A 27,307-nucleotide genomic window follows, 5' to 3' on the forward strand; every position below is an offset into this window, starting at 1 on the left:
AAGGAGAAAACAACTACCAGGTTATATTAAAAAAATTCTTTTTTCAATGTTTTATTCTTTTCTATCAAAAGTCTGAAATACGAAAGGATATACCAAAACATACTAATATCTTCAACAGAAACTTGCAGTACTTGCTATGGGGAACCTAACAGAGCCCATACGTGTAAATGATAAATACATGATATTGAAAATAAATGATAAATGGGTGCACTGAACAGCTAATTTGACTTTGAAAAGACTGGTCAAAGCAGGTGTCAAAATGTCTGGCTCTATTAGTAGAGATGTGCTTTCCAAAACATGAGGCAAAAATGGAATTAAATGCTCACAGCAAGGCCATCTAAAATACAACAATGGTTTTCCAACACAAATGCAAATGTTCTGTATTTTCACCAACATCCACATATTTTAGCAAGATATGTAACAGCCATTTCTTAAATGGTTAAATTCAATTATTCTTTATCCACTAATCTTAACACACATATATACAAGACAACCAAATGACCATGAAGGAGAAAACAACTACCAGGTTATATTAAAAAAATTCTTTTTTCAATGTTTTATTCTTTTCTATCAAAAATCTGAAATACGAAAGGATATACCGAAACATACTAATATCTTCAACAGAAACTTGCAGTACTTGCTATGGGGAACCTAACAGAGCCCATACGTGTAAATGATAAATACATGATATTGAAAATAAATGATAAATGGGTGCACTGAACAGCTAATTTGACTTTGAAAAGACCGGTCAAAGCAGGTGTCAAAATGTCTGGCTCTATTAGTAGAGATGTGCTTTCCAAAACATGAGGCAAAAATGGAATTAAATGCTCACAGCAAGGCCATCTAAAATACAACAATGGTTTTCCAACACAAATGCAAATGTTCTGTATTTTCACCAACATCCACATATTTTAGCAAGATATGTAACAGCCATTTCTTAAACGGTTAAATTCAATTATTCTTTATCCACTAATCTTAACACACATATGTACAAGACAACCAAATGACCATGAAGGAGAAAACAACTACCAGGTTATATTAAAAAAATTCTTTTTTCAATGTTTTATTCTTTTCTATCAAAAATCTGAAATACGAAAGGATATACCGAAACATACTAATATCTTCAACAGAAACTTGCAGTACTTGCTATGGGGAACCTAACAGAGCCCATACGTGTAAATGATAAATACATGATATTGAAAATAAATGATAAATGGGTGCACTGAACAGCTAATTTGACTTTGAAAAGACCGGTCAAAGCAGGTGTCAAAATGTCTGGCTCTATTAGTAGAGATGTGCTTTCCAAAACATGAGGCAAAAATGGAATTAAATGCTCACAGCAAGGCCATCTAAAATACAACAATGGTTTTCCAACACAAATGCAAATGTTCTGTATTTTCACCAACATCCACATATTTTAGCAAGATATGTAACAGCCATTTCTTAAACGGTTAAATTCAATTATTCTTTATCCACTAATCTTAACACACATATGTACAAGACAACCAAATGACCATCAAGGAGAAAACAACTACCAGGTTATATTAAAAAAATTCTTTTTTCAATGTTTTATTCTTTTCTATCAAAAATCTGAAATACGAAAGGATATACCGAAACATACTAATATCTTCAACAGAAACTTGCAGTACTTGCTATGGGGAACCTAACAGAGCCCATACGTGTAAATGATAAATACATGATATTGAAAATAAATGATAAATGGGTGCACTGAACAGCTAATTTGACTTTGAAAAGACCGGTCAAAGCAGGTGTCAAAATGTCTGGCTCTATTAGTAGAGATGTGCTTTCCAAAACATGAGGCAAAAATGGAATTAAATGCTCACAGCAAGGCCATCTAAAATACAACAATGGTTTTCCAACACAAATGCAAATGTTCTGTATTTTCACCAACATCCACATATTTTAGCAAGATATGTAACAGCCATTTCTTAAACGGTTAAATTCAATTATTCTTTATCCACTAATCTTAACACACATATGTACAAGACAACCAAATGACCATCAAGGAGAAAACAACTACCAGGTTATATTAAAAAAATTCTTTTTTCAATGTTTTATTCTTTTCTATCAAAAATCTGAAATACGAAAGGATATACCGAAACATACTAATATCTTCAACAGAAACTTGCAGTACTTGCTATGGGGAACCTAACAGAGCCCATACGTGTAAATGATAAATACATGATATTGAAAATAAATGATAAATGGGTGCACTGAACAGCTAATTTGACTTTGAAAAGACCGGTCAAAGCAGGTGTCAAAATGTCTGGCTCTATTAGTAGAGATGTGCTTTCCAAAACATGAGGCAAAAATGGAATTAAATGCTCACAGCAAGGCCATCTAAAATACAACAATGGTTTTCCAACACAAATGCAAATGTTCTGTATTTTCACCAACATCCACATATTTTAGCAAGATATGTAACAGCCATTTCTTAAACGGTTAAATTCAATTATTCTTTATCCACTAATCTTAACACACATATATACAAGACAACCAAATGACCATCAAGGAGAAAACAACTACCAGGTTATATTAAAAAAATTCTTTTTTCAATGTTTTATTCTTTTCTATCAAAAGTCTGAAATACGAAAGGATATACCAAAACATACTAATATCTTCAACAGAAACTTGCAGTACTTGCTATGGGGAACCTAACAGAGCCCATACGTGTAAATGATAAATACATGATATTGAAAATAAATGATAAATGGGTGCACTGAACAGCTAATTTGACTTTGAAAAGACTGGTCAAAGCAGGTGTCAAAATGTCTGGCTGTATTAGTAGAGATGTGCTTTCCAAAACATGAGGCAAAAATGGAATTAAATGCTCACAGCAAGGCCATCTAAAATACAACAATGGTTTTCCAACACAAATGCAAATGTTCTGTATTTTCACCAACATCCACATATTTTAGCAAGATATGTAACAGCCATTTCTTAAATGGTTAAATTCAATTATTCTTTATCCACTAATCTTAACACACATATATACAAGACAACCAAATGACCATCAAGGAGAAAACAACTACCAGGTTATATTAAAAAAATTCTTTTTTCAATGTTTTATTCTTTTCTATCAAAAATCTGAAATACGAAAGGATATACCGAAACATACTAATATCTTCAACAGAAACTTGCAGTACTTGCTATGGGGAACCTAACAGAGCCCATACGTGTAAATGATAAATACATGATATTGAAAATAAATGATAAATGGGTGCACTGAACAGCTAATTTGACTTTGAAAAGACCGGTCAAAGCAGGTGTCAAAATGTCTGGCTCTATTAGTAGAGATGTGCTTTCCAAAACATGAGGCAAAAATGGAATTAAATGCTCACAGCAAGGCCATCTAAAATACAACAATGGTTTTCCAACACAAATGCAAATGTTCTGTATTTTCACCAACATCCACATATTTTAGCAAGATATGTAACAGCCATTTCTTAAACGGTTAAATTCAATTATTCTTTATCCACTAATCTTAACACACATATGTACAAGACAACCAAATGACCATGAAGGAGAAAACTACCAGGTTATATTAAAAAAATTCTTTTTTCAATGTTTTATTCTTTTCTATCAAAAATCTGAAATACGAAAGGATATACCGAAACATACTAATATCTTCAACAGAAACTTGCAGTACTTGCTATGGGGAACCTAACAGAGCCCATACGTGTAAATGATAAATACATGATATTGAAAATAAATGATAAATGGGTGCACTGAACAGCTAATTTGACTTTGAAAAGACCGGTCAAAGCAGGTGTCAAAATGTCTGGCTCTATTAGTAGAGATGTGCTTTCCAAAACATGAGGCAAAAATGGAATTAAATGCTCACAGCAAGGCCATCTAAAATACAACAATGGTTTTCCAACACAAATGCAAATGTTCTGTATTTTCACCAACATCCACATATTTTAGCAAGATATGTAACAGCCATTTCTTAAACGGTTAAATTCAATTATTCTTTATCCACTAATCTTAACACACATATGTACAAGACAACCAAATGACCATCAAGGAGAAAACAACTACCAGGTTATATTAAAAAAATTCTTTTTTCAATGTTTTATTCTTTTCTATCAAAAATCTGAAATACGAAAGGATATAACGAAACATACTAATATCTTCAACAGAAACTTGCAGTACTTGCTATGGGGAACCTAACAGAGCCCATACGTGTAAATGATAAATACATGATATTGAAAATAAATGATAAATGGGTGCACTGAACAGCTAATTTGACTTTGAAAAGACTGGTCAAAGCAGGTGTCAAAATGTCTGGCTCTATTAGTAGAGATGTGCTTTCCAAAACATGAGGCAAAAATGGAATTAAATGCTCACAGCAAGGCCATCTAAAATACAACAATGGTTTTCCAACACAAATGCAAATGTTCTGTATTTTCACCAACATCCACATATTTTAGCAAGATATGTAACAGCCATTTCTTAAACGGTTAAATTCAATTATTCTTTATCCACTAATCTTAACACACATATGTACAAGACAACCAAATGACCATCAAGGAGAAAACTACCAGGTTATATTAAAAAAATTCTTTTTTCAATGTTTTATTCTTTTCTATCAAAAATCTGAAATACGAAAGGATATACCGAAACATACTAATATCTTCAACAGAAACTTGCAGTACTTGCTATGGGGAACCTAACAGAGCCCATACGTGTAAATGATAAATACATGATATTGAAAATAAATGATAAATGGGTGCACTGAACAGCTAATTTGACTTTGAAAAGACCGGTCAAAGCAGGTGTCAAAATGTCTGGCTCTATTAGTAGAGATGTGTTTTCCAAAACATGAGGCAAAAATGGAATTAAATGCTCACAGCAAGGCCATCTAAAATACAACAATGGTTTTCCAACACAAATGCAAATGTTCTGTATTTTCACCAACATCCACATATTTTAGCAAGATATGTAACAGCCACTTCTTAAACGGTTAAATTCAATTATTCTTTATCCACTAATCTTAACACACATATATACAAGACAACCAAATGACCATGAAGGAGAAAACAACTACCAGGTTATATTAAAAAAATTCTTTTTTCAATGTTTTATTCTTTTCTATCAAAAATCTGAAATACGAAAGGATATACCGAAACATACTAATATCTTCAACAGAAACTTGCAGTACTTGCTATGGGGAACCTAACAGAGCCCATACGTGTAAATGATAAATACATGATGTTGAAAATAAATGATAAATGGGTGCACTGAACAGCTAATTTGACTTTGAAAAGACCGGTCAAAGCAGGTGTCAAAATGTCTGGCTCTATTAGTAGAGATGTGCTTTCCAAAACATGAGGCAAAAATGGAATTAAATGCTCACAGCAAGGCCATCTAAAATACAACAATGGTTTTCCAACACAAATGCAAATGTTCTGTATTTTCACCAACATCCACATATTTTAGCAAGATATGTAACAGCCATTTCTTAAACGGTTAAATTCAATTATTCTTTATCCACTAATCTTAACACACATATATACAAGACAACCAAATGACCATGAAGGAGAAAACAACTACCAGGTTATATTAAAAAAATTCTTTTTTCAATGTTTTATTCTTTTCTATCAAAAGTCTGAAATACGAAAGGATATACCAAAACATACTAATATCTTCAACAGAAACTTGCAGTACTTGCTATGGGGAACCTAACAGAGCCCATACGTGTAAATGATAAATACATGATATTGAAAATAAATGATAAATGGGTGCACTGAACAGCTAATTTGACTTTGAAAAGACTGGTCAAAGCAGGTGTCAAAATGTCTGGCTCTATTAGTAGAGATGTGCTTTCCAAAACATGAGGCAAAAATGGAATTAAATGCTCACAGCAAGGCCATCTAAAATACAACAATGGTTTTCCAACACAAATGCAAATGTTCTGTATTTTCACCAACATCCACATATTTTAGCAAGATATGTAACAGCCATTTCTTAAATGGTTAAATTCAATTATTCTTTATCCACTAATCTTAACACACATATATACAAGACAACCAAATGACCATGAAGGAGAAAACAACTACCAGGTTATATTAAAAAAATTCTTTTTTCAATGTTTTATTCTTTTCTATCAAAAATCTGAAATACGAAAGGATATACCGAAACATACTAATATCTTCAACAGAAACTTGCAGTACTTGCTATGGGGAACCTAACAGAGCCCATACGTGTAAATGATAAATACATGATATTGAAAATAAATGATAAATGGGTGCACTGAACAGCTAATTTGACTTTGAAAAGACCGGTCAAAGCAGGTGTCAAAATGTCTGGCTCTATTAGTAGAGATGTGCTTTCCAAAACATGAGGCAAAAATGGAATTAAATGCTCACAGCAAGGCCATCTAAAATACAACAATGGTTTTCCAACACAAATGCAAATGTTCTGTATTTTCACCAACATCCACATATTTTAGCAAGATATGTAACAGCCATTTCTTAAACGGTTAAATTCAATTATTCTTTATCCACTAATCTTAACACACATATGTACAAGACAACCAAATGACCATGAAGGAGAAAACTACCAGGTTATATTAAAAAAATTCTTTTTTCAATGTTTTATTCTTTTCTATCAAAAATCTGAAATACGAAAGGATATACCGAAACATACTAATATCTTCAACAGAAACTTGCAGTACTTGCTATGGGGAACCTAACAGAGCCCATACGTGTAAATGATAAATACATGATATTGAAAATAAATGATAAATGGGTGCACTGAACAGCTAATTTGACTTTGAAAAGACCGGTCAAAGCAGGTGTCAAAATGTCTGGCTCTATTAGTAGAGATGTGCTTTCCAAAACATGAGGCAAAAATGGAATTAAATGCTCACAGCAAGGCCATCTAAAATACAACAATGGTTTTCCAACACAAATGCAAATGTTCTGTATTTTCACCAACATCCACATATTTTAGCAAGATATGTAACAGCCATTTCTTAAACGGTTAAATTCAATTATTCTTTATCCACTAATCTTAACACACATATGTACAAGACAACCAAATGACCATCAAGGAGAAAACAACTACCAGGTTATATTAAAAAAATTCTTTTTTCAATGTTTTATTCTTTTCTATCAAAAATCTGAAATACGAAAGGATATAACGAAACATACTAATATCTTCAACAGAAACTTGCAGTACTTGCTATGGGGAACCTAACAGAGCCCATACGTGTAAATGATAAATACATGATATTGAAAATAAATGATAAATGGGTGCACTGAACAGCTAATTTGACTTTGAAAAGACTGGTCAAAGCAGGTGTCAAAATGTCTGGCTCTATTAGTAGAGATGTGCTTTCCAAAACATGAGGCAAAAATGGAATTAAATGCTCACAGCAAGGCCATCTAAAATACAACAATGGTTTTCCAACACAAATGCAAATGTTCTGTATTTTCACCAACATCCACATATTTTAGCAAGATATGTAACAGCCATTTCTTAAACGGTTAAATTCAATTATTCTTTATCCACTAATCTTAACACACATATGTACAAGACAACCAAATGACCATCAAGGAGAAAACAACTACCAGGTTATATTAAAAAAATTCTTTTTTCAATGTTTTATTCTTTTCTATCAAAAATCTGAAATACGAAAGGATATACCGAAACATACTAATATCTTCAACAGAAACTTGCAGTACTTGCTATGGGGAACCTAACAGAGCCCATACGTGTAAATGATAAATACATGATATTGAAAATAAATGATAAATGGGTGCACTGAACAGCTAATTTGACTTTGAAAAGACCGGTCAAAGCAGGTGTCAAAATGTCTGGCTCTATTAGTAGAGATGTGTTTTCCAAAACATGAGGCAAAAATGGAATTAAATGCTCACAGCAAGGCCATCTAAAATACAACAATGGTTTTCCAACACAAATGCAAATGTTCTGTATTTTCACCAACATCCACATATTTTAGCAAGATATGTAACAGCCACTTCTTAAACGGTTAAATTCAATTATTCTTTATCCACTAATCTTAACACACATATATACAAGACAACCAAATGACCATGAAGGAGAAAACAACTACCAGGTTATATTAAAAAAATTCTTTTTTCAATGTTTTATTCTTTTCTATCAAAAATCTGAAATACGAAAGGATATACCGAAACATACTAATATCTTCAACAGAAACTTGCAGTACTTGCTATGGGGAACCTAACAGAGCCCATACGTGTAAATGATAAATACATGATGTTGAAAATAAATGATAAATGGATGCACTGAACAGCTAATTTGACTTTGAAAAGACCGGTCAAAGCAGGTGTCAAAATGTCTGGCTCTATTAGTAGAGATGTGTTTTCCAAAACATGAGGCAAAAATGGAATTAAATGCTCACAGCAAGGCCATCTAAAATACAACAATGGTTTTCCAACACAAATGCAAATGTTCTGTATTTTCACCAACATCCACATATTTTAGCAAGATATGTAACAGCCATTTCTTAAACGGTTAAATTCAATTATTCTTTATCCACTAATCTTAACACACATATGTACAAGACAACCAAATGACCATGAAGGAGAAAACAACTACCAGGTTATATTAAAAAAATTCTTTTTTCAATGTTTTATTCTTTTCTATCAAAAATCTGAAATACGAAAGGATATACCGAAACATACTAATATCTTCAACAGAAACTTGCAGTACTTGCTATGGGGAACCTAACAGAGCCCATACGTGTAAATGATAAATACATGATATTGAAAATAAATGATAAATGGGTGCACTGAACAGCTAATTTGACTTTGAAAAGACCGGTCAAAGCAGGTGTCAAAATGTCTGGCTCTATTAGTAGAGATGTGCTTTCCAAAACATGAGGCAAAAATGGAATTAAATGCTCACAGCAAGGCCATCTAAAATACAACAATGGTTTTCCAACACAAATGCAAATGTTCTGTATTTTCACCAACATCCACATATTTTAGCAAGATATGTAACAGCCATTTCTTAAACGGTTAAATTCAATTATTCTTTATCCACTAATCTTAACACACATATATACAAGACAACCAAATGACCATGAAGGAGAAAACAACTACCAGGTTATATTAAAAAAATTCTTTTTTCAATGTTTTATTCTTTTCTATCAAAAATCTGAAATACGAAAGGATATACCGAAACATACTAATATCTTCAACAGAAACTTGCAGTACTTGCTATGGGGAACCTAACAGAGCCCATACGTGTAAATGATAAATACATGATATTGAAAATAAATGATAAATGGGTGCACTGAACAGCTAATTTGACTTTGAAAAGACTGGTCAAAGCAGGTGTCAAAATGTCTGGCTCTATTAGTAGAGATGTGCTTTCCAAAACATGAGGCAAAAATGGAATTAAATGCTCACAGCAAGGCCATCTAAAATACAACAATGGTTTTCCAACACAAATGCAAATGTTCTGTATTTTCACCAACATCCACATATTTTAGCAAGATATGTAACAGCCACTTCTTAAACGGTTAAATTCAATTATTCTTTATCCACTAATCTTAACACACATATATACAAGACAACCAAATGACCATGAAGGAGAAAACAACTACCAGGTTATATTAAAAAAATTCTTTTTTCAATGTTTTATTCTTTTCTATCAAAAATCTGAAATACGAAAGGATATACCGAAACATACTAATATCTTCAACAGAAACTTGCAGTACTTGCTATGGGGAACCTAACAGAGCCCATACGTGTAAATGATAAATACATGATATTGAAAATAAATGATAAATGGGTGCACTGAACAGCTAATTTGACTTTGAAAAGACCGGTCAAAGCAGGTGTCAAAATGTCTGGCTCTATTAGTAGAGATGTGCTTTCCAAAACATGAGGCAAAAATGGAATTAAATGCTCACAGCAAGGCCATCTAAAATACAACAATGGTTTTCCAACACAAATGCAAATGTTCTGTATTTTCACCAACATCCACATATTTTAGCAAGATATGTAACAGCCATTTCTTAAACGCTTAAATTCAATTATTCTTTATCCACTAATCTTAACACACATATATACAAGACAACCAAATGACCATGAAGGAGAAAACAACTACCAGGTTATATTAAAAAAATTCTTTTTTCAATGTTTTATTCTTTTCTATCAAAAATCTGAAATACGAAAGGATATACCGAAACATACTAATATCTTCAACAGAAACTTGCAGTACTTGCTATGGGGAACCTAACAGAGCCCATACGTGTAAATGATAAATACATGATATTGAAAATAAATGATAAATGGGTGCACTGAACAGCTAATTTGACTTTGAAAAGACCGGTCAAAGCAGGTGTCAAAATGTCTGGCTCTATTAGTAGAGATGTGCTTTCCAAAACATGAGGCAAAAATGGAATTAAATGCTCACAGCAAGGCCATCTAAAATACAACAATGGTTTTCCAACACAAATGCAAATGTTCTGTATTTTCACCAACATCCACATATTTTAGCAAGATATGTAACAGCCATTTCTTAAACGGTTAAATTCAATTATTCTTTATCCACTAATCTTAACACACATATATACAAGACAACCAAATGACCATCAAGGAGAAAACAACTACCAGGTTATATTAAAAAAATTCTTTTTTCAATGTTTTATTCTTTTCTATCAAAAATCTGAAATACGAAAGGATATACCGAAACATACTAATATCTTCAACAGAAACTTGCAGTACTTGCTATGGGGAACCTAACAGAGCCCATACGTGTAAATGATAAATACATGATATTGAAAATAAATGATAAATGGGTGCACTGAACAGCTAATTTGACTTTGAAAAGACCGGTCAAAGCAGGTGTCAAAATGTCTGGCTCTATTAGTAGAGATGTGCTTTCCAAAACATGAGGCAAAAATGGAATTAAATGCTCACAGCAAGGCCATCTAAAATACAACAATGGTTTTCCAACACAAATGCAAATGTTCTGTATTTTCACCAACATCCACATATTTTAGCAAGATATGTAACAGCCATTTCTTAAACGGTTAAATTCAATTATTCTTTATCCACTAATCTTAACACACATATGTACAAGACAACCAAATGACCATCAAGGAGAAAACAGCTACCAGGTTATATTAAAAAAATTCTTTTTTCAATGTTTTATTCTTTTCTATCAAAAATCTGAAATACGAAAGGATATAACGAAACATACTAATATCTTCAACAGAAACTTGCAGTACTTGCTATGGGGAACCTAACAGAGCCCATACGTGTAAATGATAAATACATGATATTGAAAATAAATGATAAATGGGTGCACTGAACAGCTAATTTGACTTTGAAAAGACCGGTCAAAGCAGGTGTCAAAATGTCTGGCTCTATTAGTAGAGATGTGCTTTCCAAAACATGAGGCAAAAATGGAATTAAATGCTCACAGCAAGGCCATCTAAAATACAACAATGGTTTTCCAACACAAATGCAAATGTTCTGTATTTTCACCAACATCCACATATTTTAGCAAGATATGTAACAGCCATTTCTTAAACGGTTAAATTCAATTATTCTTTATCCACTAATCTTAACACACATATGTACAAGACAACCAAATGACCATGAAGGAGAAAACAACTACCAGGTTATATTAAAAAAATTCTTTTTTCAATGTTTTATTCTTTTCTATCAAAAATCTGAAATACGAAAGGATATACCGAAACATACTAATATCTTCAACAGAAACTTGCAGTACTTGCTATGGGGAACCTAACAGAGCCCATACGTGTAAATGATAAATACATGATATTGAAAATAAATGATAAATGGGTGCACTGAACAGCTAATTTGACTTTGAAAAGACCGGTCAAAGCAGGTGTCAAAATGTCTGGCTCTATTAGTAGAGATGTGCTTTCCAAAACATGAGGCAAAAATGGAATTAAATGCTCACAGCAAGGCCATCTAAAATACAACAATGGTTTTCCAACACAAATGCAAATGTTCTGTATTTTCACCAACATCCACATATTTTAGCAAGATATGTAACAGCCATTTCTTAAACGGTTAAATTCAATTATTCTTTATCCACTAATCTTAACACACATATGTACAAGACAACCAAATGACCATCAAGGAGAAAACAGCTACCAGGTTATATTAAAAAAATTCTTTTTTCAATGTTTTATTCTTTTCTATCAAAAATCTGAAATACGAAAGGATATAACGAAACATACTAATATCTTCAACAGAAACTTGCAGTACTTGCTATGGGGAACCTAACAGAGCCCATACGTGTAAATGATAAATACATGATATTGAAAATAAATGATAAATGGGTGCACTGAACAGCTAATTTGACTTTGAAAAGACCGGTCAAAGCAGGTGTCAAAATGTCTGGCTCTATTAGTAGAGATGTGCTTTCCAAAACATGAGGCAAAAATGGAATTAAATGCTCACAGCAAGGCCATCTAAAATACAACAATGGTTTTCCAACACAAATGCAAATGTTCTGTATTTTCACCAACATCCACATATTTTAGCAAGATATGTAACAGCCATTTCTTAAACGGTTAAATTCAATTATTCTTTATCCACTAATCTTAACACACATATATACAAGACCACCAAATGACCATCAAGGAGAAAACAACTAACAGGTTATATTAAAAAAATTCTTTTTTCAATGTTTTATTCTTTTCTATCAAAAATCTGAAATACGAAAGGATATACCGAAACATACTATCTTCAACAGAAACTTGCAGTATTTGCTATGGGGAACCTAACAGAGCCCATACGTGTAAATGATAAATACATGATATTGAAAATAAATGATAAATGGGTGCACTGAACAGCTAATTTGACTTTGAAAAGACCGGTCAAAGCAGGTGTCAAAATGTCTGGCTCTATTAGTAGAGATGTGCTTTCCAAAACATGAGGCAAAAATGGAATTAAATGCTCACAGCAAGGCCATCTAAAATACAACAATGGTTTTCCAACACAAATGCAAATGTTCTGTATTTTCACCAACATCCACATATGTTAGCAAGATATGTAACAGCCATTTCTTACACGGTTAAATTCAATTATTCTTTATCCACTAATCTTAACACACATATACACAAGACAACCAAATGACCATGAAGGAGAAAACGACAACTACCAGTTATATTAAAAAATTCTTTTTTTCAATGTTTTATTCTTTTCTATCAAAAATCTGAAATACAAAAGGATATACCGAAACATAAACTTGCAGTACTTGCTATGGGGAACCTAACAGAGCCCATACGTGTAAATGATAAAAATGATATTGAAAATAAATGATAAATGGGTGCACTGAACAGCTAATTTGACTTTGAAAAGACCGGTCAAAGCAGGTGTCAAAATGTCTGGCTCTATTAGTAGAGATTGCCAAATGACCATCGAAGAGAAAACGACAACTACCAGGAGGTCATCCATGGCTTTTCACATGATCTGTTGGAAGCATTCCACAGGTGGGTCGGGGTGGTTGGCATAGCTCGGCTGGGTGTAAGGACATGGTGGGCTAATGTACTCTAGGGCTGCAGCACAAAACAATAAACTCTGACAATTCTAGTTATGCAAATAGTTACTTTCCTGGCTAATATTCATTCAAAATATACTTGGGTAACCGCATGCATGTATGTATGTGAGTATTTAACCATTCATTCTTCAAACGAGTTGCTAACACACAGAATACCTGATGCATGTCACAAGTGCTTACATAACGGCAAACAGCTCAGCTATGAATAGTAATTTTCAGCAATTAAGTTTTTTGCAGCATGTCTTATTACATATTATCCAGTAAAGAAGTTTTTTTTATACTTTTCATATACTGTTACAAACATGTAAAATGAGATAGCTTTTACTTTCTTAAATCAAGAAGCAAAGCTGGTTCAGGAAAGAAAGAAGAAATCAAAGCATACAATGGCCACTTATTCAATGATGTATCATAAGTGAAAAAGGGTAGAGCTTGGGCGGTGAAGCATTTGTTTGTCTTTCCTTTTTTATCTGGACACTAACTTTACCTTCAAGGCACACCTAACTGCATCAAAGTGTACTCTGCTGCAAAAACCTTTGCCCCCTCAACAGTAGAACACAGTTTATTTGGGGTAAATGGGTTACAATTTGGAAACTGAGTACCGAGAGCTGGTATGGTGATCTGAAAGACAAATGTACTTTACCATAGATTAACAATGTAAATGCCTAACATCAACTTCTACATATACTTATACATGTATAAATCCCACCACGACATTCTTTTTTCGATTTACTTCAGATCAATTATTTTTATAAGATAATTTACTTCTTATTCTTTCTGGTACACATGGACATGATTAATTGTATAAATAAATAATAAAAAAAAGTTACATTCCAGCAAAAGAACTTGATTCTTATCTCTTCAAACAAGTTTCTTATCAACATTTTGTTGAAACCTATGGTAGTACCTTGTACAAAAAGAGCTCTAAGAGCTGTTGGGCACCACTTCCATCCCTTCCCATGAGAGAATGAAGCTGGTATACAGGACTTCCCCATCCATTCTTCTGGCAAAGGTCATTGAGCACCTATAGTGAACATCGTTACATGCATGACACTCTTGATTTACTGAAGCCTCACTAGGGCAATCGGACTATAAATTAAAGGTAATTAGTAAAACAAAAAATTCTTCCACAAAACAAAATCATGGTCAAAGGTTAAACACAGAGCCTTGCATTATGACAACTTTCAATGATAACAAAACAGCCAATTTTTTTTTTTTTTTAGCTATTAACACACCTGATTAACGAAATTTAATTCAAAACTCATTACATGTATAGGAAATATTAGATAAGAATTAGTTTCTAAGTATGTTACCTGTTACTTCAAAGTTTAAACAAACACCCATCTTCAACGAAACTGAACTAACTCACCTTCTGGTTAATTGCACAATCGGTTCATGTCTTTTAGTACGGCGTAGGCAGATTATAGATTTTAAGACTGCGTAATCCTTTAAGCGTGCTCCAGAATAAGTTGCAATGCGCAACTTTTTTAATGGGATATGGGACCGGAAACCTTCTGCATTGACAACGATACACACCTCTGCTGGATGTTTCCTAAAGCCCCACCCCCTCATCACCCCTCGGCCTCGCACAGGGCTTCTGATGCCCATGGGACCTCGCTCTGCCAACGCCCTGCTAACAGTACAAAAAGCACAAATATTCAAGCTATTTCATGGTAAAAATTATGTGACTGAGCCTTCTTAAAGTTTCTTCTTCCTGCTTTTCCTCCTGAGATGTTCACATAAAATCAAATATATTGAGCTATTCAGGTTTGGTTGATGAAACTTAATGCTTCTTTGTATACTTACATGTAAGAAGCTCATAAAACGTTTTTTTTGAGGACATTGCATGGATAACACATAAATGCAACTTCTTTCACGTCAAATGACTCTATCAACCACAATGGCAAAACCACTAAATATGGTAGTGTACCTTTCCTACATGTATGCTGTTGAATGGAAAGCTACAGAGTGACAATTAAAGAATATAGGTCACAGGTGGTACGAAGTTCACATTAATTCTTGGCAAAAAGCAAGCCCCTACCATTCAATAAAATCGCCTGTTTTCAATAAAGCTATGCCTTGCACATTCTTGCAAATATTTCTGCTCCATGTGAAGCACCTTCCAACTGAAATCCGTCATTACCTCATTTTGGATTTCAGTTGCCAAAGTAGACTTACCCATGTCATTTTTCTAGTTCTCACTCTGTACTCTGTATCCATTAGCATATCAGCAGGAGAGCTACAATACTGTACTTTGTAAAACCCACTTACATATGCTTATTTACAGTTACAGTTATTACAGACAAATCATAAGGTAAAATTTAATCTTAGGTTATCTAAGATTTCATCTTAGATGATCACAACTGAAATGATTTAAAACCAAAGACAAATATCCTGTTCCTGGTCTGAAGCACACAAATGACAGAGCATCTGACACTTCTGAGAACCCTGATATTAAACAGACAAACTGGACACACACGGTGGAATATGACAACCTATGCTCTTAATTCCGCAAATATTGTTCTAAGATAACAGATTTTTTATAAAAATTCCAAGAATACAACTCTATTCTGACTGCAAGATCATCTGCTGTGCTGGATTCTCATCGGTATTCTTATATTGGGTGAACAGAGTTGTGGATTTCAGGCCAAAATAGTTCTTACCTTGCGGGTGGTGGAGACATCGGGTTGTAATACAATGGAGGCGAGTAACTAGGATCATTGCCATAGCCCTGAAAAATTTGTCACAGTATCAAGTACACTTGTCATACAACCAAAGCATGCATAACCCCCTACCTTAACATACGAGGAACTCTTACTCTGACATAACATAGCCCACTACCCTGACATATGAGGAACTCTTACCCTGACATATGAGAACCTCCTACCCAGATATATGAGAACCCCCTACCTTAACATACGAGGAACTCTTACCCTGACGTAACAGAGCCCACTACCCTAACATACGAGGAACTCTTACCCTGACATAACAGATCCCACTACCCTGACATATGAGGAACTCTTACCCTGACATATGAGAAACTCCTACCCAGATATCAGACATGATTGTGGTGAACCAAGAAAATAGCTGAAATTTACTATCATAGCCCAAAAAGGCCGGGGTCCAGTGGCCGCCTAGGCCCCGGAAGCTAGAAAAATCTGCGTGGCTGAAAATGGATTCTGGGACGTTTTTGGCTATTAAAATCAAACTAGAATCCTGTAAAATATGAAGAAAACCAACACTGTTTTCTGACTTACAGATTTTCCCATCTGCTTTGCCCCCACAGAAATCTAATCTTCTGGACAGAGAGAAGAATGCATTTTTGTACCAAAGCCAAAATTTAATGCATGTAACAGATTTTTTCTGGTTCAGACATTGTTAGTAGTGTACAGGTCATTTTCAGCATTTTCAGTCAAATGTTTAGATTGGCATGTTATGGCACAGAATACAACTGTCCAGTTTTTCATTCAATGGCACCATGGTGTTCCACTCTGGCTTTCTTGGCTGCCTTTTGACACAACTCCTTGGCTTTCCTTTTCGTCAAAGTGCTCTGTGCCCTAATGTCCAGCTGTTTCTGTTTTTCTGTGGCAACTGATTTCTTCTCTTCAAGAATGGCCTTATACTGGCTGAATGATCGCTTGACATTCCTCACAAGAGTGTGATCAACCTTATCATGGAGATGGTCCCTCTTCTTGAAATACTCCACAGCAGATTTACCAGAAGCTTTCAAACCATATTTTATGTTTTGTATGGCTTGGTAGGTTTCAATGTTGAGTCTCCCAGATTTGGCATCAATGACGTCATTCATTACATTGAAGGAAGATTCAACCTGGGGTCCATGGAAACAGGACAGAACAGCCTTAGCCATCTTGGAAAGGCACGGATATTTCAGACATATCTCTTCTTTCCCCCACCACTCATCAATACGAGACCCTTCTGGGAAATCAGGATGTTGATCTGTCTGGTATTTTCTGATATTTAACTCATAAAGTTCCTCTTCTGTCTCTGTCAGGACATTAGGCGCCAGTGCTGGTAACTTCTGGAGCAAAGAAAGAGTAAGTGTGTGACCACTTGCATGAGGGTGAAGGGCAGAAACAGCCTTCAAAAACTTGTTACTTAGTGCTAATTTCTTCTGCAGGGTATCCCCACAGGCGATGTAGGCTTCCTTGACCTGAAATGACAATCAAACATAAGTCTTTCTAAAAAATTCAAATGGTTTCTTTTTCAGATTATATCAGACTTCAGCTGTAAAATTCAGAGGCAAAGGCATACAGAAAATATGTCCAAAATGCTTTGAATATTTGATGTAAAATTAGCATTTTGTAAACACACATAGATTAATAATAGTTTGCAATAAATCTAATGATTTATGCTTAACAGATTTGGACATTTTGACAAAGAAAGAATGAGATGAATCTTTACACCACTTTTGTGGTAGCTTTCCTTCACCTGTTTTAGAAATGAAGTAACCATGTAGGTCGGCGTTGAAGGACTCTGGATCAGTTTCAATGCTTTACTTCCCATGAACATCTGCTTCGGTTTCATAATAGCTTGCTTCAGATCCAGCTTCTTCAATTGAGCTCCGGTTGATGCTGTGTTGATGACTTCTGCTTTGACATATCATCCTAGGAAGTCCTTAAACAGCTTTAACTGTTAAATTAATAAAACAAATATTGAAATCTCAAATTAGTCTCATGCATATTTTTTCAAGATTTTGAAGTAACTCCTGAATGGGAGCAGCTGTGAAAAACAACACATTTTACTCATATCACTCCATCCTGGAATTATGACATTATCACAGTTACTAGTTTAATGGTTTCAAGCCAATAAAATCAACACTGAATTGTTCCGTTAATAAGAAAATTAGCACTGGCTTAAATGACATATGTTCAATATCCCATTTAAATTGACTTTTTGCCATGTGAAATATACGCAACAATTTACTTTCAGTTCACCATACATATATTCTTAGACATTTTCTTATATCCACCTTCTATAATCATTTTTGTGGACAATGTAGAGTGTACAGTACCTGTGATTCATGAAGTTGGTGGATGAGTGGCTCTTTCATCTCAAACAGTAGTACAAAGTGTTTGAGGAGAGGGAAGACTGAACAGTACAAGCCCATCACCATTTTTGTCTGTTTTCTCTGTGTAAAAATCCGTGTGACGATGCGGTCTTTCCTCTCCCTGCCTTCCTTTGTCAATTTTTTTTGACCAAGTTCCTGGCAAATTCCACCAGAAATGTAAGTAACTATTAATACCAGGTAAAATATCATTTCAGAAAAAATAACATACATTGTCAGACTGATTACAACAGGCTGGAAATCAAGATACATGGCCTGCAGTACTTGATAACAATTATGGTAAAGCTCTATGGTAATGCGTATACAAAAAATGCTGTAGTTATAAACCTTACAGGTATTCAGTATAAAATTATTAATTTACTGACATATAAATATATCTGACTTATTATGTCAATATACAACACAGTAATAAATGTATCTTACCAGTCAATGTCCATTGAGAGCCCATCTTTAGTCAACATCAAACAGCAAAACTCCATGGATATACTGTACATACAATGAACCAAAGTGCAAAATTAAACAAAACACTGGAACAGGGTTAGAACTTCAAACTCATGCCACGCAAAGAACAACAACAGAAGAATACAAATGCTGAAAGAATGTCATGCTTAATTCATAAAGGAAAATTAATAACATTGGCAAACAACAGGTCAAATTAATGTCAATATATGTATTAAAGTCTACCTTGTGTATTTCCCGTATCCGTTCCTTGGATGCTTCAGATACGTTTAATCTTTTGTAGATTTCTACCACTGTCGGCAGATGTTGTCTGTGTTCCTCTTTCATCAACATGGGGAAACAGAAAACAGTTGATGCATCAAACAGCCGATTGGTGTCCACAGTCACATCATACACAGACAACCACCTGTGGCTGACAAACCTCTGTGATATACTGTACTTTATTCACAGAATTTCACACATTTCCTGGTACATCTCCCTCAAATCAGGAGACCACTTCATGTCATTGACCAAATCATTCAACAGCTGTTCTAAGAACCAGTCAAAGGGCTTACAGAATGCCTTTGTGGCATTGTGGATATGGTGGCAAATGTCACCATCAACATCCAACAGGTGCCCAGCTTTTTTTCTCCCGAATTTGAATTTCCAGTCCTGACTTTGATCCCCTCATAACATGACAAGAATCCATGAGTATGGACATAAGATTACTCCAGGGCACTTCATTGGTTTCAAACAAAGTCACTATTTTCTGATAGAGAGACTCACTTGTAACTTTGATGCAGGTCAGAGAGGCAAAATGTTGCACAACTACCTTATTTAAATCTGGACTGAAGTAACTTGCAAGAACTGTGAGAACTTTTTGGTAGTTTGAACTCGTGCTTTCATCGATGTTTAGTGAGAGGTGAACGGACCTCAGGTTTTCCAACAGTTTGTCCTCAAACATTTTTCCAACACCAAACCTGGTTTTGTAGGAAGCAGTTGTGCGTGACATTTCTAGATGTTCCAGTGCCCTTTTATCTTGAGATAAGGTTTTCGCCAACTGAATGAGATTAGGAACAATGGCAAATGATAAGGAATATTCAGCCGTGAATGCCAAAAGCATTGCTTCTTGATTGACGATTCTGTCCTTTAATGGTGTGGCAATTTCAGCAGAAGCTCCTTCAGGGGCCTTTGCAGCAGCAGCTTTAAACATTGGGTGTATACCATAAGGAGCCTTGGAATCTGTTGACTTTTGTCCAAAAGCAGCTACAACAAACGAAAATGAGAGTGATTATAAAGTTAGTCCTTTAAATTAATATACCAAGTAGGTTTCAAAACAGGACTCGAACTTCTGCGCTGTGGTTTACAAAATGCTAAAAGCACAACCTTTAATTTGTATACAATTAATATAGGCTATGTGTCGCCATTAATGCATTATTTGCTTAATATAATTTGGTAGCATCCCTCTGTCTAATGTAAACAAAAATCATTTAGTATGCTAGTTGGTGGCAATGTCATTATTTTAATTTATTTTTGACGAACATGTCTTTATTTCAATTTTTATATAGGCCTATCTTTTTAAGCCTTGATCAATTTATTTATTTTAATATTTAGCAAACTCTAACAGTCTAATGGGTAAATAAAATAAATGCCTAATAATCTCATCTGTCTTCATATAATGCCGTATGAACCATAGCGAGTTATCAACTGATATTTAACGGAAAGTTCAAAAAGCTGACCAACAAGCAGAATATAAGAGCGGGGAGTTACCTCCCTTACTACGTGATCATCTCTGCACAGGTGGAACTGGTAAAGAATAACGGTCCGTGGGTCCTCTACGTCACTCCATTCATTCAAGTCCGCCTCTATTGTCCGACTACAATGGGCTTACTGGAGGACCCCTAAACCTTACTCCACCCTGAATGTTGATAAGGGAACAGAACTTACCAGATAGACTGTAGTTAGACGACCGTAATTTCAGGTTATCTCTGTGAATTTTCTGGCCGATGTGCTGTGCTAGCGCCTTCCATCCGCGACCCCCATAATGCACATCTTTGTGGCACAACTCGCAGAAAGCCAAACCGGCGGATGTTATCTTCCTCATGAATTTTCCCACGTATTCCCCTTCGACCTTCCGTTCAAGCCAATCCCACCTCCAGATGTTTTTCAACCCCTTGTCCACTGTACGCGCATCAAAATCTTTATCTGATCGATCCACGATACTCCGAGACGTTGCCGCCATTTTTGACCGGGCTGGCTCTGCTTCTGCCTTCGAATAATGGTATCTTGTTCCCGATTGGTTGAAACAGTTCGGCTTAATGAAACACACGATCTGACTGGACAATAGACTCCATTCAGATAACATTATAACCTCCGGCAATGCCAGATTTCGGTAGCCATGCATCGGCAAATTGACAGAATCTTCGACTTTATTTTGAGGAAATAAATCGGAACTTTACAAAATGTTACTACACAGAAAAAAAAAACGGAAAACAGGTAAATTAATCGAAACTGAACAAAGAAAAAGCGGAATTCCGCTAAAAAGCGGAAAAAAATCATGTCTGAGATATATGAGAACTCCCTACAGATATATGAGAACCCCCTACCTTAACATACGAGGAACTCTAACCCTGACATAACAGAACCCCCTATCCTACCACATGAGGAACTCTTACCCTGACATATGATACTTCTTTCTGCTTCCAAGATTCCAACGCTTCCTGGCCTCTGTTGTATGCTCTATCAACCTCACCCAAGTGGCAGTCCTGATTAGCCTGCAATAAAGAATTTTCATCAGTAGTAAAATTCAATTATTTACCTGATATAAATATATATAAATAATTTGGTTTTTATATGCAAAGCTTACTTCACACATACCTGACATATGAGAACCTCCTACCCAGATATATGAGAACCCCCTACCTTAACATACGAGGAACTCTTACCCTGACGTAACAGAGCCCACAACCCTAACATACGAGGAACTCTTACCCTGACATAACAGAGCCCACTACCCTGACATATGAGGAACTCTTACCCTGACATAACAGAACCCCCTATCCTACCACATGAGGAACTCTTACCCTGACAGATGATACTTCTTTCTGCTTCCAAGATCCCAACGCTTCCTGGCCTCTGTTGTATGCTCTATCAACCTCACCCAAGTGGCAGTCCTGATTAGCCTGCAATAAAGAATTTTCATCAGTGGCAAAATTCAATTATTTACCTGATATAAATATATATAAATAATTTAACTAGGATCAAAATCATAGCCATAGCCCTGAAAAATTTGTCACAGTATCAAGTACACTTGTCATACAACCAAAGCATGCATGAAAGCAGATTCGCTCAAAGGGTTGAACAGCTGACTTGCTTCCACTGTAGGTACTTGACCTATAAATTCATGTACAAATCCAGCCAGATATATGAGAACCCCCTACCTTAACATATGAGGAACTCTTACCCTGACGTAACAGAGCCCACAACCCTAACATACGAGGAACTCTTACCCTGATATAACAGAGCCCACTACCCTGACATATGAGGAACTCTTACCCTGACATAACAGAACCCCCTATCCTACCACATGAGGAACTCTTACCCTGACAGATGATACTTCTTTCTGCTTCCAAGATTCCAACGCTTCTTGGCCTCTGTTGTATGCTCTATCAACCTCACCCAAGGGGCAGTCCTGATTAGCCTGCAATAAAGAATTTTCATCAGTAGTAAAATTCAATTATTTACCTGATATAAATATATATAAATAATTTAACTAGGATCAAAATCATAGCTATAGCCCTGAAAAATTTGTCACAGTATCAAGTACACTTGTCATACAACCAAAGCATGCATGAAAGCAGATTCGCTCAAAGGGTTGAACAGCTGACTTGCTTCCACTGTAGTTACTTGACCTATAAATTCATGTACAAATCCAGGTCTTACTCCAATTTCCTCCATCCATAAACCTGATCGTGGTGGAATAATGTGACAATTCTTGAATATAGTATTATACACTGATTAAAAAAAAGTTATTATTAAAGATTTTTAGCATGTAGTTCTAATCATTTTTTAATCAACGGCCTGAAAGGCTAAGGCATTATACTACACATATGAGGCCTTCAATATTTCTACACACTGGAAAATTTCAACATCATAAGCCATCAGTGGCATTCCCTACCCTTGCATACCGGATCTGAAACCCCTATGCTTACATACCAGAAACTCTTATGCTGACATATGAGAACCCCTTACCCTAACATATGAGGAACTTTTACCCTGACATGTGGGAACCCCCTACCCAGGTATATGAGAACCCCCTACCTTAACATACGAGGAACTCTTACTCTGATATAACAGAGCCCACTACCTTAACATACCAGGAACTCTTACCCTGACGTAACAGAGCCCACTACCCTAACATACGAGGAACTCTTACCCTGACATAACAGAGCCCACTACCCTGACATATGAGGAACTCTTACCCTGACATAACAGAACCCCCTATCCTACCACATGAGGAACTCTTACCTTGACAGATGATACTTCTTTCTGCTTCCAAGATTCCAACGCTTCCTGGCCTCTGTTGTATGCTCTATCAACCTCACCCAAGTGGCAGTCCTGATTAGCCTGCAATAAAGAATTTTCATCAGTGGTAAAATTCAATTATTTACCTGATATAAATATATATAAATAATTTGGTTTTTATATGCAAAGCTTACTTCACACCTATCCTACCACATGAGGAACTCTTACCTTGACATATGATACTTCTTTCTGCTTCCAAGATTCCAACGCTTCCGGGCCTCTGTTGTATGCTCTATCAACCTCACCCAAGTGGCAGTCCTGATTAGCCTGCAATAAAGAATTTTCATCAGTAGTAAAATTCAATTATTTACCTGATATAAATATATATAAATAATTTGGTTTTTATATGCAAAGCTTACTTCACACACACCTGACATATGAGAACCTCCTACCCAGATATATGAGAACCCCCTACCTTAACATATGAGGAACTCTTACCCTGATGTAACAGAGCCCACTACCCTAACATACGAGGAACTCTTACCCTGACATAACAGAGCCCACTACCCTGACATATGAGGAACTCTTACCCTGACATATGAGAACCTCCTACCCAGATATATGAGAACCCCCTACAGATATATGAGAACCCCCTACCTTAACATACGAGGAACTCTAACCCTGACATAACAGAACCCCCTATCCTACCATATGAGGAACTCTTACCCTGACAGATGATACTTCTTTCTGCTTCCAAGATTCCAACACTTCCTGGCCTCTGTTGTATGCTCTATCAACCTCACCCAAGTCCCAGTCCTGATTAACCTGCAATAAAGAATTTTCATCAGTAGTAAAATTCAATTATTTACCTGATATAAATATATATAAATAATTTTGTTATTCCTAATACCTTCCACAAACTCTCAATTTGAAAACATTTGAACTCTTCCAACTTAACACAGTTTACTTCACATACTATGTTACAGACAAACTTAACCTATGGGAGAGGATGATCGCTGGGCTGTCCTGAATTACACATTTGAGATGACTTTCACGATGTGACAGCAACATTGACCAAATGATTTCTTACCTGCTCTCTTCCTTTTGCCCATACAACCTCAATGTAAGCACCTTCAACATTCATTCCTAGAGAGAAATATACATGACTTATTATATAATGCCTTCCCACCTTGATCTTCCTTTAATTTTATTTCTTGAAAGAATGAGGACGTAGTACAAATGCTACACATCAGTTAAAAAGTGTTCCAGATACAGTCTACCTAGAGTTTCTCCCAAAGAAAACTTCTTATTTTCTCAAAAAATTCCTGGGAAAATGGTCCTGGGAGCTTGGGTTCAATATTCAGCCCATTACATGTAACTGTTGAAACAACTTCCCTCTTTTAAACATTTGATCATTTAATGTTCAACAGCTTCTTTTCATGCTGAATGATTTATTGATTGGCGCGTTTTTAGGCTGTACTCAAGAATATTTCACTTATACGACAGTGACCAGCATTATAGCATGAGGAAACCAGGCAGAGCCTAATGGAAACCCACAACCATTCACAGGTTGCTGGCAGACCTTCCCATCCATGTTGAATGAGGGGTGATATTAAGTTAATAATAAGCTACCATAAAATCCAATTTATACAGAAATTTATCCAAACAAATATTCTAGAGAATGCCCACACCTTATGTTTTGAAGTGTGAATTTATGCTGTATGTGCTCTTCTGTAAATATATGTAAGTCTGTCCCATAATTGTGAGCCATTTCCTGTACGTAGTTGAAGTATCAAACATCCTATAGGCAAGCGATGCGTCAGTTATTCACTGCTTCATCTTAATTACTTGAGTTAGCATGTTTTCCAAATACTCTCCCTTAGATGTTGGTGGATATTCTATCATGTAATTTTTCTGTAAACATCAATCAAGTGAAAAACTAGTTAAAAAATAATAATGTGCCACATGCGACTGACATACGAAAATGAACTTTTACTTATCAGAAACAGAACTATCCGAATGGAAATATATCACACTCTATAAATGCACACAAAAACTACATTCACCTAACGATAGAAAAAATATACTTCCGTTAATGCATTTGTATTTATCCAAAACCAATCAACACAACTCCAAAATAAATAATTTTTCTCACCATTAAGTTTAGTCATGGCCATGATAGCAGCATCTCTGTCTCTAAAATGAATGAATGCATAATCTCTTATCTTCTCTACTCTTTCCACAGCATTGTCTCTTCCCACAACTTGACTGCACAGCTTTCTAATTTTGTCTTCTGTAGTTGTCGACATAGGCCTAAGGTTCCCCACGTGCAAAACTCCCCTCTGTAATACAAATATGCACAACATAAATATTATTCCAGTCATACAAATATGCACAATATTAATGTACAAAATGACGATGCATCAGTGCTTTTCAGCCATAAGTGACTATATTAATTATCACCGCAGCCTCCCATACAAAAGAAATCACTTGTTGCAAGAAGTGTTGCGCGCGCGCGCGCACACCACCCTCTCATGACAGAAAATGCAACAAATGCTGCACGCGCGCACACCACCTTCTCATGACGGAAAATGAAAGAGCAGACGATAAGAAATTTCAAGAAGTTACGCGACATTTTACACATATCCACCCACACAAAATACCCCTCTGATACAAAAAATTTTAGTTCAATTATAACTTTTCAAATAACGGCTTACATAACGGTCAAATTTGTTTGGACTGTGATACCTACTCGTGAATTTTACAACTAACCAACCGATATTTCCGACGTCTGGTGCTGTCTACATTGGCAATTAAATGTGTTTTAATTTGCAACGAAGAGACAACCAAAAAAGCTTCTATAGTGGAAATTACATGACTTACAGGAGAGTTGCGAACACCCAAGAACTGGTCTTTACGAATTTCGTAGTTGTGAAGCTCCTTTACCGCTTGATTCGCGTGTTCTTTGTTAGTGTATTTAACGAATCCATATCCTCTATGGAGTCCAGAGCGGGCTTCCATTACGAATCTTCCCTATCTTCTCAAATACTGGAACGAGCTCGTCTTCGTAACAGTCTTTTGGAATAGGGTTAGGGTTAGGGTTAGGACGAAAATTTCGCAACCTTTAAAGGAGCCGAGCTTTCCCAGTCGGGAAGTGGACCGCCGTACTTTCTTTGCCATTTTTCTTGCCGTAAGGGTTAGGACGAAAATTTCGCAACCTTTAAAGGAGCCGAGCTTTCCCAGTCGGGAAGTGGACCGCCGTACTTTCTTTGCCATTTTTCTTGCCGTATGGTGTATCCTGTTCTTGCCATAAGTTTCAGCGAGGCTTCGTTTAGCTCCCGGGTCACACGACGCGGCAAAGCCTCCTCCGCGGACGCCATACCTACACCTTGCTGCTGGTCTCACTGCTGACGAACTAGAAGTAGGCAAACTGGACTTTACCACGCACGTGCGTGGGCTTAGAAGAGCCCTACAGCGCCATCTATGATGTCCAATAATTATTGTTTTATTCCAATTTACATAGAAAAGGCACCAAATCCAGAGAATAGGACCACAGAAACGTGTAAGGCAACATATAGGTAAAAAAATAAGCTGATAACTTGGAGGCATACGGTTATGTAGCACTCGCTGTGCCACTGCGAAAGCAGTTCACCCGTGAGTCTCAAGTATCGAAAATTGAACCGTTCATAGTACGAAATG

The 27,307-nt window shown here is 35.7% G+C and overlaps 2 protein-coding genes across 5 annotated transcripts; both read right to left on the bottom strand.

Moving 5' to 3' along the window:
• Positions 1-13,466: 13,466 nt before the first annotated feature.
• Positions 13,467-27,145, bottom strand: LOC135463500 (APOBEC1 complementation factor-like). The gene is made up of 12 exons (XM_064740759.1): positions 26,492-27,145; positions 25,764-25,950; positions 24,699-24,754; positions 23,612-23,710; positions 22,686-22,784; positions 22,168-22,266; positions 21,760-21,858; positions 16,224-16,291; positions 15,097-15,190; positions 14,468-14,584; positions 14,061-14,181; positions 13,467-13,561 (listed from the first exon to the last, which is right to left on the bottom strand). Exons 1-12 carry the CDS (start codon positions 26,627-26,629, stop codon positions 13,467-13,469), a joined length of 1,272 nt encoding a protein of 423 aa, XP_064596829.1. The 5' UTR covers positions 26,630-27,145.
• Positions 16,519-21,650, bottom strand: LOC135463806 (uncharacterized). Of its 4 annotated transcripts, none has more exons than XM_064741250.1 (6): positions 21,032-21,650; positions 19,331-20,350; positions 19,070-19,132; positions 18,593-18,784; positions 18,010-18,210; positions 16,519-17,599 (listed from the first exon to the last, which is right to left on the bottom strand). In XM_064741250.1, exons 5-6 carry the CDS (start codon positions 18,103-18,105, stop codon positions 17,024-17,026), a joined length of 672 nt encoding a protein of 223 aa, XP_064597320.1. In that variant the 5' UTR covers positions 18,106-18,210; positions 18,593-18,784; positions 19,070-19,132; positions 19,331-20,350; positions 21,032-21,650; the 3' UTR covers positions 16,519-17,023. The 4 variants fall into 4 exon arrangements, 3 of the variants coding, with proteins under 3 accessions (XP_064597320.1, XP_064597318.1, XP_064597319.1); XM_064741248.1 differs by having other exon boundaries at positions 16,519-17,731; XR_010443598.1 differs by lacking the exon at positions 19,070-19,132 and having other exon boundaries at positions 16,519-17,731.
• Positions 27,146-27,307: the final 162 nt, after the last annotated feature.

Source organism: Liolophura sinensis, chromosome 3, assembly GCF_032854445.1.
Source record: "Liolophura sinensis isolate JHLJ2023 chromosome 3, CUHK_Ljap_v2, whole genome shotgun sequence".
Classification (NCBI taxonomy): Eukaryota; Metazoa; Mollusca; class Polyplacophora; order Chitonida; family Chitonidae; genus Liolophura; species Liolophura sinensis.

Bases quoted from the DNA above. Each gene is read 5' to 3' on its own strand.
- LOC135463806 (XM_064741248.1), bottom strand. From the start codon at position 18,105: ATGAAACCGAAGCAGATGTTCATGGGAAGTAAAGCATTGAAACTGATC. The intron at 17,732-18,009 runs GTGAAGGAAAGC...TTGTCATTTCAG, and splicing joins TTACTTCATTTCTAAAACAG to GTCAAGGAAGCCTACATCGC.
- LOC135463500 (XM_064740759.1), bottom strand. From the start codon at position 26,629: ATGGAAGCCCGCTCTGGACTCCATAGAGGATATGGATTCGTTAAATAC. The intron at 22,267-22,685 runs GTAAGAGTTCCT...TCTTTATTGCAG, and splicing joins AAGAAGTATCATCTGTCAGG to GCTAATCAGGACTGCCACTT. The intron at 14,182-14,467 runs GTACTACCATAG...TTTGTCTTTCAG, and splicing joins TAGAGCTCTTTTTGTACAAG to ATCACCATACCAGCTCTCGG.